The sequence below is a fragment of the Microtus pennsylvanicus genome, chromosome 4 (assembly GCF_037038515.1).
Source record: "Microtus pennsylvanicus isolate mMicPen1 chromosome 4, mMicPen1.hap1, whole genome shotgun sequence".
In the NCBI taxonomy this organism is placed as follows: domain Eukaryota; kingdom Metazoa; phylum Chordata; class Mammalia; order Rodentia; family Cricetidae; genus Microtus; species Microtus pennsylvanicus.
The window spans coordinates 82,143,446-82,157,222 of record NC_134582.1 but is presented as its reverse complement, the minus strand read 5'-3'; the positions used below and the strand labels follow the sequence as shown (position 1 = coordinate 82,157,222).

The 13,777-nt window shown below is 44.2% G+C and overlaps 1 protein-coding gene across 6 annotated transcripts in view; it reads right to left on the bottom strand.

Moving 5' to 3' along the window:
- The window catches only part of Shc3 (SHC adaptor protein 3), a 121,736-nt gene that overhangs the window by 73,546 nt on the left and 34,413 nt on the right, over positions 1-13,777 (bottom strand). For all 6 annotated transcript variants that reach the window (XR_012910362.1, XR_012910361.1, XR_012910364.1 and 3 more), the window contains one exon: positions 1,105-1,175. Coding sequence is in view for 2 of the 6 variants with exons in the window: in XM_075969656.1 (XP_075825771.1) it covers positions 1,105-1,175 (71 nt within the window). In the remaining 4 variants the exon portion in view is untranslated. The remainder of the gene's footprint in view (positions 1-1,104; positions 1,176-13,777) is intronic.

The following is a 13,777-nucleotide window of genomic DNA, read 5'->3' as shown; positions in this document are numbered from 1 at the left end:
TCACAGCCTCTGTTGTCCTCCTCTGCAGCACGACTGGAAATCAGCATTTTAGCTCAACTCTTCCAGGAACTATATTTTGCTACACTGTTTCATAGAAAAGTTCTTCAGTCCTGGCCCCTGAGACACTTAGAATGTTGGAAACACATATAAAATATTTTAAATTATGTCATTTGTAGGGAAAAATATGGAACCAGAGACCATTGTGTTAAGTGAAATAAGCCAGGCTAACAGAAGAGTGTGTGTGAGTGTGTGTGTGACTGTGTGTGTCTGTGTGTGTGTGAGTGTGTATGATGAAAATGGAAGGGAGTATTATACCAGGGAGGGGGTAAGTGGAACAAGAAAGGGCAGTTGGGGAGAAAACAAAAATTGTATGCTTTCTCTCATGTAGAATGAAGATCTAAATATATGCAACATGAAAGTAGAAAGACTATTTGGAGAGAGAAAAGGACAAGGGGAAAGGGAAAGAGGGAGAAAAGAATGGCAGGAGGTGAATGTGAACACCGTAAACTAGCATGCGTGTGAAAGTCTAGTGAAGTCCAGTATTTTATACTAAAATACTAATAAAATTAAACCAGATGTCATAATGAAACCCAATACTACCTAAAATATTAATTGAAAATAAAATATTTTTTAAAAAATCAGCCTCCTTCCTAAATGATTTTCCCCATGAATATTTCTACATCTAATCCTGTGACATTTGTTCTCTCTATGCACGATTGGAAACTCACTTAGATGTCTCTATATTTGTTTTTCAGAAAGAATAAAGTTTGGTAATTTTAGTATTGATCTTGAATTAGGGGCTCCTACATTGAGGAAACAAACATGAACACACAAGTTATCCCTTAATTATGATTATGTTTGCAGCTTAGTTATAAAAAGACCCCAGAAGGGTCAAGGGTTCATCATGGTGCTCCTGATGGGAGACATATCTCTCCACACATAGACAGGTACAACTATATTTTAACACGCTGTGAGTCCTGCCTCCATTACCAGCCTCCAGTGTCAGAAGGGCCAGGCTTTCTTCTAGAAACTCCTAGGATATAAGCTTTCGTGACCCTTTCCTTTCAGAGGTACAACCCCAGGAGTCTACTTTCAAGAGCTTACCTGGTAATCTGAGTTCTTGTACTGAAGTCCAGAGACCTCATTGAGCGCAGAACTTCAATGCATCCCAAGTACTGCACAAAGAGAAGACAGTGCATGAGTCCTGGGAGCCGAAAGCAATAGGAAAAGCACTAATGATGTCAGGAGGTTGGGGAAGCCATACACATTCTTACATCACGTTGTACCTTTAAATTGAAAGGAAGGGGGCCAGTGAGATGGCTTAGTGGTTAGAGGTGTCTGCCGCCAAGCCTGTGCCCTGAGTTTAATCCCCGGGGAGCCATGTAGAAGCAGAGACAGCTCCTGTAAGCTGTCCTCTGACCTTCACATGCACACTGCTAAGCTCTTGCTCTCTCTACCTATCTATCTCCCTATCTCTTTTCTCAGAGACAGAGAATAAATAATTTTTAGTATAAAAATGATTTAAATTCTAGGTGTGATGTATTTTTATTAAAACCCTAAACCTAGACTTTTATCTATCAGAAAATATCCCAAGTGCCTAGATTGACAGAACCCTTGACTTTTATAAAACCTGTGAGCATTGCCATTTTCTTTAGAGGTATGTTTTTCAACATTTTTATTAAATAATACCTTATATAGTGTGAGATGTGAAAATCTTAAATGTTTATGTTAATGCTATTAAAGCATACTTTCAATAATAATGCTTCCCCTCTACCCAAACATCATATTCCTGAATCTAAACAAGACTTCTAAAGGTTCTTAAATAATAATATTTTTGTTTTTTTGAGACATGATTTCTCTATGTAGCCTTGACTGTCCTGGAACTCTATAGACCAGGCTGGCCTTGAACTCAAAGATCCACCTGCCTCTGCCTTCTGAGTGCTGGCATTAAAGGCATACACTACCACTTGCCCAGCTAGGCTCTTAAATTTACAAGAAGAAGGAGGAGGAGGAGGAAGGAGGAGGAGGGGAACTTGCCACTATACAACCAACACTTTTACTAATGCTAAACCTCTCTGTCTTAGGTTTCTATTACTGTGATTAAAACACCATGACCAAGTAGCTTGTGGACGGAAGGGTTTCCTTCAGCTGACAGTTCTATAGCACAGGCCATCATTGAGGGAGTCGGGGCAGGAACCCAAACAGGACAAGAGCCTGGAGTCAAGAGCTTATGCAGAGGTCATGGGAGAGTGTGCTGTTTATGGCGTTGTTCCTCATGGCTTGTGCAGCCTGTTTTCTTATACACCAAAGGACCACCTGCCCAGGGTTGGGCCCTCTCACTCATCAATCACTAATTAAGAAAATGCCCTACAGACTTGCCCACAAGCCAATCACATAGAGGCATTTTTTTCACAATTGTGAGTCCCTCTTCCCAAACATCTCGAGCTTGTGTAAAGTTGACATAAAACTAACCAGAACTCCTACATTGTCTAATAGATATATTTTCAGGGTTATACGTAAGCTACAGAGCACTTCAGTTTAGCAGAAAGCCTTCTTCACTGTTTACCTCACGTCTCCAGAAGCTCAAGGGCACACACTGCAGTGTGGAACTTAGGTCAGTCCCGCTCATAAAGATGTGCAGGTGGACAGTCATGGCAAGGGAGGCAGTGTCTGCTCTAAGCCCTGGGAGGGCTAGAAGACACAGGCGCCTTCAAACTAGACTGCATGAGCCTCGTGAAGTCTCATAATGTGGTGCAAATAGCAGTTTGTTTGCATTGTACAGAAAACCCAAGCCTGGGCCTGGCTTTGCCGTCTATTGTTATGTAACTTTATGTAACACTTGACCCACTTCTCGAAACTGAAAGTCTCTGCACCTACAAACGTGGTTGTTCCTCCCTCCTCGGCACCAAGGTCAATGTCAAGGTGGCGGAATACCACTAGCCCCATCTGAGCCTTGTGGGTTCTAAGGGCAATGATAGAACTCTATTCTGCTAGACAACCCTGCTGATGGATCATTTGGTCTCCACCACAATCACAACTCTCTGGGCTGGGAGATGGCTCAGTTGTTAGAGTGAAAACCTTCTAAGTATGAGGATCTGGGTTTGGTCCATGCACAATAAACCATAAGCCAAGCATGGCAGAATGAAACTTAATCCCAGTTCTGAAAATGCAGAGACACAGGATCCCTGGGCTTGCTGGACAGCCAACACAGCTGAATTTGTGAGCCCCAGGTTCAATAAGAGATACCATCTTACACCTGTCAGAATGGCTAAAGTCAAAAACACCAAAGATAGCCTTTGCTGGAGAGGCTGTGGAGGAAGGGGTACCCTCATCCATTGCTGGTGGGAATGCAATCTTGTGCAACCACTGTGGAAGTCAGTGTTTCGGTTTCTCAGGAAATTCGGGATCAACCTACCCCTGGACCCAGCAATACCACTCTTGGGAATTTACCCAAGAGATGCTCTATCACATGTCAAAAGCATTTGTTCAACTATGTTCATAGCAGTATTATTTGTAATAGCCAGAACCTGGAAACAACCTAGATGCCCTTCAATGGAAGAATGGATGAAGAAAGTATGGAATATATACACACTAGAGTACTACGCTGCGGTAAAAAACAATGACTTCTCGAATTTTGCATGCAAATGGATGGAAATAGAAAACACTATCCTGAGTGAGGTATCCCAGACCCAAAAAGAAGAACATGGGATGTACTCACTCATAATTGGTTTCTAGCCATAAATAGGGGTCACAGAATCTACAATTGGCGAACCTAAAGAAGCTAAGTAAGAAGGTGAACCCAAGGAAAAACATATCGTTTTCCTCTTGGATAAGGGAAGTAGACAAAATTGCCGGGGAGAAAAGTGGGATCTTGGGGGTGGGGTGGGAAGGGGGTAAGGGGAGATGGGGAGAGAAAAGGTAGAAGGGAAGGAGGGGGGACTTGGGGAAATAGGAGGATCGGGATAAAGGAAGGTTGGATAGGGGAGCACGGAACCACAATTCTTAGTTAAGGGACCCACTTTAGGGTGGGCAGGAGAATTGACCCTAGAGGGGCTCCCAGGTGCCCAAGCTGAGGTCCCCAGTTAGTTCCTTGGGCAGCTGAGGATAGGGAACCTGAAATGACCCCATCCTAGTGCAATACTGACGAATATCTTGCATATCATCCTAGAACTTTCATCTGGCGATGGATGGAGATAGAGACAGAGACCCACACTGGAGCACTGGACTGAGCTCCCAAGGTCCCAATGAGGAGCAGAAGGAGGGAGAACATGAGCAAAGAAGTCGGGACCACGAGGGGTGCACCCACCCACTGAGACAGTGGAGCTGATCTACTGGGAGCTCACCAAGGCCAGCTGGACTATTACCAAAAAAAGCATGGGATAAAACTGAACTCTCTGATCTGACGAACAATGAGGGCTGATGAGACGCCAAGGACAATGGCACGCAGTTTTGATCCTACGCAATCTGCTGGCTTGGTGGGAGCCTAGCCAGTTTGGATGTTCACCTTCCTAGATATGGACGGACGGGGGAGGACCTAGGACTTACCACAGGGCAGGGAACCCTGACTGCTCTTTGGACTGGAGAGAGAGGGGGAGAGGAGTGGGGGGAAGGGGAGAGGGGTGGGAGGAGGGGGAGGGAAAGGGGAGGCTGGGAGGAGGTGGAAATTTGTTTTTTTTTTCTTTATTCTTCTTTTATCAATAAAAAAAATAAACAACAAAAAAAAAGACAGTCTCTCAAAAACTGGGGTAGAGAGTGACTGAGGAAGACACCCTAAATTAACAACTTTTCTGTACACACATATGTATGTGTACATGTTCCTGCAGACACATGCAGATAAACAAGAGTACGTATACACATATATATGCACACATCTGCACACCTACTTCCACACACAACCGTAACTCTCACCCATGAGTAAAGCATCCTGAATTCCTAGATTGGCACCACATTTGACTTTCCTAAAACCTATTAGCATCATCATTTTATTTAGATGTACATTTTCCAAAGTACCACAGAATTATATAATTACAGAATCCGATGTTCCTGTGACAAATGGGCCAAATGTCACACGCTTGTGTGATGACCACCATTATCAAAGTCAACACATCGCACACTGCATTGCAGAGTTCTGTGGAAAGCATGTCCAGTATCTAAAAGTTAGATGAACACAGTCCACTATCCAGGGCCACTGTGAATGCCAAGTTTACGGATGCCCTGAGACTGGGGGAACATAGTGACCACCATTGTGGTGATGTTAATACCAGGTCTAACACAGAGGAGCTGTGAGAATATCACAGGAAACCATGCAGCACAGGTACAGAACACTGTCACTTCTGTTACACTGGGAATCCCACCTAGTCCAGACGCTTAGGCAGGGGAGTCACAGGCCTGCCCAGTAGCACAGCCTATGCCTGGCCAGACTGTGTCACAGTGAAAGCCTCCCTCAAAAGAACGGTTGAAAGGGGGCTGGGGATGTAGCTCACAGACAGAACACCTGCCTAGTATGTGTGAGTAAGGCCTAGGCTCAACCTCCAGCACCATAAAAAATTAATTTATTAATTAATGAGATAAAATGTTTGGTGATAGAGACAGACCGTGATGTTGGTATTTCCTCAAAGGAAATATGAAGAAACATTCGTTCACAAGTATGTGGTACTAGCATCCTAAGAGCTTGTGGACAGCATCATGTGGAGTGTCAGGGGTGAACACATCCCACTAAGGTCTGGAGCAAGGTGAAGATGTGCACTTTAACCACTGCTGTCCAACAGAGAGGTAGAAGTCTCAGTCAGGGCAACCAGCAAGACAAAGAAATACAACACACTGGGGTTAGAAAGGAGGAAATCAAATTGCCATGTCTGCGTGTGCGCGTGTGCACACCGATTAGAATAACAAATTAAGAATAATTAATATTGATAACAAAATCAGCAAAGCGGCAGGATGCAAAATCAATGTAATAAAATCAGTATCTTTTCTACACGCCAATAACAAATTACCTGAAAAATAAATCAAGAAAGCAAATACATTTATAAGTTACCAAAAATAAAATTCAAAAAAATGTTAAAGAGATAAAAAAAATGGCTACACTGAAAAGGATAAAATGCTTACAAAAGAAAGGGAAGAAGATATAGAAAGGCTGAAAGCCAGCCCCTGTCTGTAGACAGGAGAGAAAACTACTAAATGTCTATTCTGTCCACAGCAATCTTCACTTTCAATGAAGTCCATATGAAACCAGTCACATTTCCACGGAACATCATCCTAAAATTCATAGGAAACTATCAAAATAAATAAATAAATAAACCCAGACAGCAACGTCATCATCAGTGAAAAGAAAACAGCTGTAAACATCACCATATTGGACTATTTCAAAGTATACTACGAGGTTATAGCTGTACTGGCTAGTTTTATGTCAACTTGATACAAGCTAGCGTCATCAGTTAAGAGGGAACCTCAATTAAGAAAGTGCCTTCCCAAGATCAGGCTGTAGGCAAGCTTGCAAGGCATTTTCTTAATTAGTAATGGATGAGGGAAGGTCCGTTGTGGGTGGTGCCATCCCTAGGCTGACGGTCCTTGGTTTTATAAAACATAAACAAACAAACAAACAAATAAATAAATAAACAGGCTGAGCAAGCCTCGTGAAGCAAGCCAGTAAGCAGCACCCCTCCATGGCCTCTGCTTCAACTCCTGCCTCCAGGTTCCTTCCCTGATTGAGTGCCTGGCCTCACTGCTTTTGATAATAAGCTGCTATATGGAACTGTGAGTGAGGTAAACTCTTTCCTTCTCAAGTCACTTTGGCCATGGTGTTTTGCTACAGCTGCAGGATCACTCAGGCATCATTCATGAGGTCAACCCATCAGAATCAAGGATTCTCTTGGAGGATTAAAACAAGACGTAAGGTGTATTGCAGTTATTGCCTTATGAATGAACTGGCTGTTTCTGACTGCAGATTTCTCCCATAGCTTACTCCCATCTGCTAGAAATTTGGGATATATCTCCCACGGTTCAACACTATTTGATCATTCATTGGACACGATTTCCCCTATGCATTTGGGATATATTGATAACATCTCCTAGGTATGTGTAAGAACAGTCACACAGTCAAAAAAAAAACCTGTTTCCCACAGCCAGGTGCCTTGCTAATTGGATTTTAAGATAAACTATCACCAAAAGAATACAACCTTATTTACTAGGACCTGTAGCCAGCTGTAGGATTTGTTGAGCCAAGGTAAACAGTGCAAAGTAACCAAGCTGCAGTAGCAGGGACAATAATTAACTCGGCGCAGATTCCTAACCTCAGTGTTATGGCCTTTGTTCAGACACCATGGGATAAGTTCTCTGACTGGCTAGGATTGCCCACAAAATAAAAACTAACGTTATAGCCCCCACAAAAGGCATTACAAGCTTCTCTTTCTGTGGTAGGGTTACACACTGGACAGGAAAAGATATCTTAAGATTTGAGATGCTTTTAATGTCACTGTGCCTTGGCGCATGCTGTATGGGCTCCTCAGCTCCTCTGCCCCTCGCGCCCCTGCAGCTCCAGCTGCTGCTGCACTCTCTCTGGGGACACATTTGTAAACCAACCAGTCTCCAGTTGAGAAAACGTGGCCTTTACATCCACTATCCACAAAATGTTAAAGATGTTTTATGCCCTCAAAAGTATAGGCTGTAACACACAATCTCCTTATTTCTCTTATTAGTTTAGTTCCATAAGGCTCCCTCTACGGATGAGGTGACAAAGAAGACTTCTCTTTTCATAGCGCGGTTTGCAGCCCACGAGTTCGGAGCCAACTGCTCTTTCCTCCCTATCTGGGTTTACTGTGCTGTGAGTTGCTGGAAAGACACGGTTTCTTATCATTTACTTAAGACATGATATGTGACCTTTAGGTGAATGCCTGCAAGGTTCTGTGGGTCTGAATAGCTGAATAGAACAAAGAGAGTAAGGAGAAGCTGGCAGAAATGAGCAGAAGTAGAAAAAAGAAGAAGAGGAAGAAGAAGGTGGTGGTAACAGAATCCAAATTAGAACTGAGGCCGAGAATTAGAGCTAATAAATTAGACAGTTAGGACAGAAGAATTAGAATAGAGGCAGAAGAAAAGAGAGAGAAAAAGAGGCGTGCTGAGGAGAAACCGTGTGTGAGTAGATTTGTTTCTTTACCCTTAGAATTTTTCCCTCACCGGCTATGACACCTTAGCTGGACCCTGAAGGGGCCTAAGGGGTGGGTACCCCAAAAGACCCTGTTTGTGTTTCACCACGGGAATAGTAGCCCTAACGAAGACAACAGTCATCAAAACAGTAGACAGAGGAACAGATCAGAGACAGTGGAACAAAACCCACACGCCTACAGCATCCCAATCTTCAACAAAGATGCGAAACACACATGGGAGAGGAGAACTTTCCTCAATAAATGGTGAGGGCAAACTGCAGAATGAAACCAGAACCCCATCTCCCGCCATATACAAAAACCAACTCAAAATAATTAAACTTGAAACTATGAGGCTAGTATTTAAAAACCCAGGCGTAGAATGCTTTGTTTCTCAGTGGTGGGGTTTTGATAAGACACAAACTACAGGACACAGACGCAAAACATAGGAATGGGATTCTTTCCATTTTTTTTTTCTGGCTTTTGTTTCTTGGGACAGTGTTTCTCTGTGTAACAGCTTTGGCTGTCCTGAAACTCGCTTTGTAGACCAGGCTAGCATCAAACTCACAGAGATCCGCCTGCCTCTGCCTCTCAAGTGCTGGGATTAAAGGTACGCCTCAGAACTGGGATTATTTCAAACTGAAAGGCTTTTACAAAGAAAAAGGAACACTCAGCAGAAAGAGGAGACAGCCCACCAAATGGGAGAAAACATCTGGAGACTGTACATCTGATGAGAGCTGATAATCTAAAACACATGGGAACTCAAACAATTTAATGAACAGGAAGTCAATTTTAAAAAAATCTGATTTTAAAATGGGCAATGTACCTACACAGGCATTTCTCAAAAGCATGCACATAGTCCACGGGTATATAAGCAAATGTCCAATGTGAGTAATCATCAGAGAGATGCAGACCCCAGTGAGATCATTTTACCATTGGAGAAACAATATCGGGGCTAGTTTCGTGTCAACCTGACACAAGCTAGAACCAAATGGCCCCACCAGATTGGCTTGCGGAAAAGCCTACAGTTCATTTTCTTGATCGATGATTGATGTAGGACGTCCCTGCTCACTGTGGGCAGTACCACCCCTGGGCTAGTGGTCCTGGAAGAAACCAGGCTGAGCAAACCATGAGGGACAGGTCAATAAGCAGCACCCTCCCTGGCCTCTACTTCAGTTTCTGCCTCCAAGTTCCTGCCCTGAGTTCCTGACCTGACTTCCCTTGTGATGGACTTAAAAGCAGTAAGGTAAAATAAATCCTATCTTCCCCAGGTTGCTTTTATTGCTTTTAGTCATGGAGTTTCATCTGAATGACGGCTGTTATAAAGGATTTGAGTTCAGTTCCAAGCACCTACATCTAATATCTCACAAACATGTGTAACTCCTGCTCCAGGAGATCCAATGCCCTTTTCTGGATTCCACAGGAAATTGCACTCTGTGTGTGCGCGCACACACACACACACACACACACACTTAAAAATAAAATCTTTTTTAAATATTCAGCCTCACGAATCATCAAAATGGAAATCAAAGGCCAAACAAGATATCACTTCGTCCCAGTTACAGTGACTATTATCAAAAATGGAAAGTAACAAATGTGGGGAAAGATGCAGAGAAAAGAGAAGCACTTATGTGTAGTTAGTGGGATCTAAATGAATTTAGATGTTGTTTTTAAAAATTACATGGAGATTTCCCCCAAAATAAAATTGCTATATGGTCTAGTAATCTGGCCTATAAATATACATGAAATTAAACCAATATGCCAAAGAGACATCTCCCGTGATCTTATGCCACCATTCTCTGTAGCCACAGAATAGAATGTCGGCCCAAAGGCCTGTCAAGTGATACTCAGTTGCAGAAAATCTGGGATGTGTACATAATAAAGCACTATTCTGCCACAAAAAGTACGAAAGCCTGGGATTTGCAGCCTGGACCTGGAGATGCTGTGTAACATGACATAAGCCACAAGCAGAGCAGCCAGCGCCACGGGATCCATTCATGGAGACGGAAAATGTCGGGTTTGGAAGTCCTGAGCAGAACTAGTTACCAAGGCTGGGGAAAGCAGTGGGAAAGGGTGTGAAACAAGAATGGTCTGTGGGTGCTAAGGTATATTTAGTAGGGATAAGTCTCAGTGTTGCTTTGAGAAGTCGTGGTAAGTACTAAGTTTTAAGAAGCTGTTGAGGTGACGGTACACTCCTGTAATCCCAGCACTTGGGAGGTGGAGGAGGAAGGGTTAAATGTTCAAGGTTATCCTTGAACAGTGAGTTTAAGGTCAGCCTGGACTTAATGAGGGCCTGTGGATCAGTTGGCAGAGGGCTCGCCCAGCATGCACAAAGCCTGGGTTCCATATGCCAGGTGTGACGATGGCACACTCCTGAAATCCCACCACTCAGGAGGCAGAGGCAGGGACACCAGAAGCTCCAGGTCAAGTACATAGCAAGTACAAGACCTCGGATACAGGAGATCCTGTCAAAAAATACAAACACCCAAGCCAAAGAAGTTAGAAGAAAGAATTGTGAATGCTTTCACCACTGAGAAAACCATTGGAGGCAATGAAGGCATTTGTCTGCACTGCAACACTGTGTGCTTCTCACGCCCCCCGCAACACATGCAGTTTCTATGGATCAACTATAGTTTTCTTCTGAAAAGGTATCTCGTGAGGAGGAGGAGGAAAAAGCTAAGTTACTTACAAAGAGATAAAGCCTGGCAGAGTTGAAATTCTTCCAGCACCAAACACAAGAAGACACACCGTAGCAGCAACATAAGTCTGAAGATGAGAAGTACCCAGCCAGAACATGGTTTCCGCCCAGGCTACCACTCAAGTGGGAGGGGGGAAAGGGAAGACTCCAAGAGAACCACCCACAGACACTTGCTGTAAGGAAGAGTCCAGAAACTTCATGAATACAATGAAGAGGAACGTGTGGGCCAGGACAAGATGAGGAGAAGAAAAAGAGACAGAAACACAGGTAGAGCGTGTGCCTTCATAATTACGCACAACTTTAAATATGAGTTTTGATCATCATCAAATGGATGCGGATAGTGCAGAATGGGTGTGTTCAGGATACGGCTATGTTCTATGGAGGCCAGCCCGGAAGTGCTCATTTCTAGACTGTGGATAAACAATATGGTTAGGGACAGAAAGAAAAATCAGTGAGTAATATGCTGTCCGTGAAAGCAGAAGAACGCGACTTAATCCCCAAAGCCCCCATCAAAGGCTGGGCGTGGAGGTGTGCACATGCAATCCAGTATGGGAGAACTGGGGTTTCGAACCCAGCCAATGCCACACGGTGAGTGCCAGGCCAGTCTGAGCTAGAGAGGTCACCAGCTCAGTCTCTGTACCCAAGAAAGAATTGAAAATATCAAAGCAATCATGAAATTGTAGTTACTGACAATATCTGTATCCATTTGATAAGTACATGTAGGAACGTTTACATCACTCATGTTATCAATTTAAAAGCATATTTCTACATCCGCAAGGATGCTCCGATGCAGAGAAATGGAGACTGTCTATCCTTGTCTTCTCATTAGAATTTACCACGCCAGCCTGAGAGTTAAGTAGCCCTGCCTGGGGAAGCTGACCGATGGAACAATAAAGCAAATGGGCTGCATTAGCTCTATGTCTCATCTCTGTGATAAAAAACCCTCACAGAAGCAACTCAAGGGAGAAGGACTTTTGTTGACTCATAGGTTCAGTGTACCGTCCATCATGGTGGAGAAGACATGGCAGCAGGCATTTGCAGCAACTGATCACACTGTATCCACAGCCAGGAAGCAGAGGCAGGTAACGGGAGAAATCAGCTCCCGTCCTTGTTTTTACTCAGCCTGGGACCGGAAACACAGGGCACGTCTGCCCACCTTCCCACCTTTCCTAAAGTAAGCTAATCAAGATAACTCCTCAAGAGCACGCCCAGAGGCTTGCTTCAGGGCAACTCTGGATCCTGTCAAGTTGACAGTATTCCCCCACCTGTGCCGTCTTAGCTTCTCTGACTGTTCTGATGAAACACCTGACAGAGACAACTTAAGGAACAAAGGTTTGTTCTGGCTCCCGCTAGGGCACTTCCTCCAGTGAGGCTCCATCTCCTAAAGCTTCAGCACACACACACACACACACACACACACACACACACACACACACAAACAGCACCACAAGCTGGGGACCAAGTACGCGAACTCATGAGAAATTCATGAACCTATGGAGATGACGATTCACCTTCGATCTGCAGCATAACTCTTGACAAGTCAGGACTGAAGAGAAGTTGCTGGAAACTGTCAGGACCAAATTGAAGCCAATGCCAGAACCCTCAGTAGCACATAGTTGGTGTGTGTGTGTGCGTGTGTGTGTGTGTGTGTGTGAACATCCATACAACAGCCATAGGAAAAGCTCCTTGTATTTCCTCAGAACACTGTCACCCTTAGTTTGCCTAAGACAAAGTCTCTCACACACCTAGGTTTCACCAACTAGGCTAATCTGGAAGGTCAGCAGGTCTCAGGGACCCTCCTGTCCCCACCTCCCTAGCACATCACCATACCTTGCTTTTTTATGTGGGTTGTGGGACTACGGGTGAGGTCCACATGTTGATAAGGCAGCTGCTTTACTGGCTGAGCCACCTTCCCCATTCTCGTGGGGATTTTTAAGAGCTCCAAGCCCCTATAAGCCCTCCAAAGCCCAGAGGGGTTCAGTCATTACTCACATCTGACAATTGTCTACGTGGAGACCAAGCTGAACTCCCAAGTTTTCTTCTCTTTGGTATGCCCTGGCTACAGAAGTCGACACCTCCCACGTGATTGTTTTAACCTTTCCTCCTTTAGGATGCCTGTCACATTATCCTCTTTGAGATGCTGTTTAGTTAGATGAGAACCAGGGAGGAGGGGGTCAGAGAAATGGCTCAGCAGTTAAGAGCACATCCTGCTCTTACAGAGGACCTGAGTTGGTTCTCAGTACCCTTGTCTAGAAGCTCACAGCTACCTGTTACTCCAGCTCCAGGAGATCCAATGTCCTCTTCTGGCCTGTAAGGTCATGTCCACAAACTACCTTCAGACAGACAGACACAGACAGACACACAGACACACATAATTTAAAATAAAAATAAAATTCTCTTGAAAAAAGTAATTGAAGGACTGGAGAGAGCTCTGTGGTTAAATGCACATAGTGCTCCTGCAGAGGACCCGAGTTCAGTTCCCAACACTCAGGTTAGGTGGCTCACAACCAGTAACTCCAGCTACAGGGAAGACTATTTGATGCCCTCTTCCGGCTTCACAGGTGCTGCACCCCCCCTTCCACAAACACACACAGCTACACCCCCAATCCAGCTACTGAGAGCTTTTGCTAGGAAATAGAAGGAATATGGGCAAACGGCACTGCTATTAAAAATAACAATTCAAGGGCACCAGATGAAATTGACTTTCTGAATAAGAACCATTAAAGGGAAGAACACAAAGAGGTGGGGACGGTTCCTGCAGCAGAAAGCAGGTTGACAGAATACAGCGAGCTAGCTTGCTAAAGCAACAAAGTAACAAGGGGGGTGTGGAGGCAAAATAAAATGAGAGCCATCAAGGAGGGGGGAAGCTGTAGTTTGCAGAGAGTCTAAAAGAAAAACTCGATTTATGGGGAACGAGAGGAGAAGGAAAAAGAAATACTGCTCG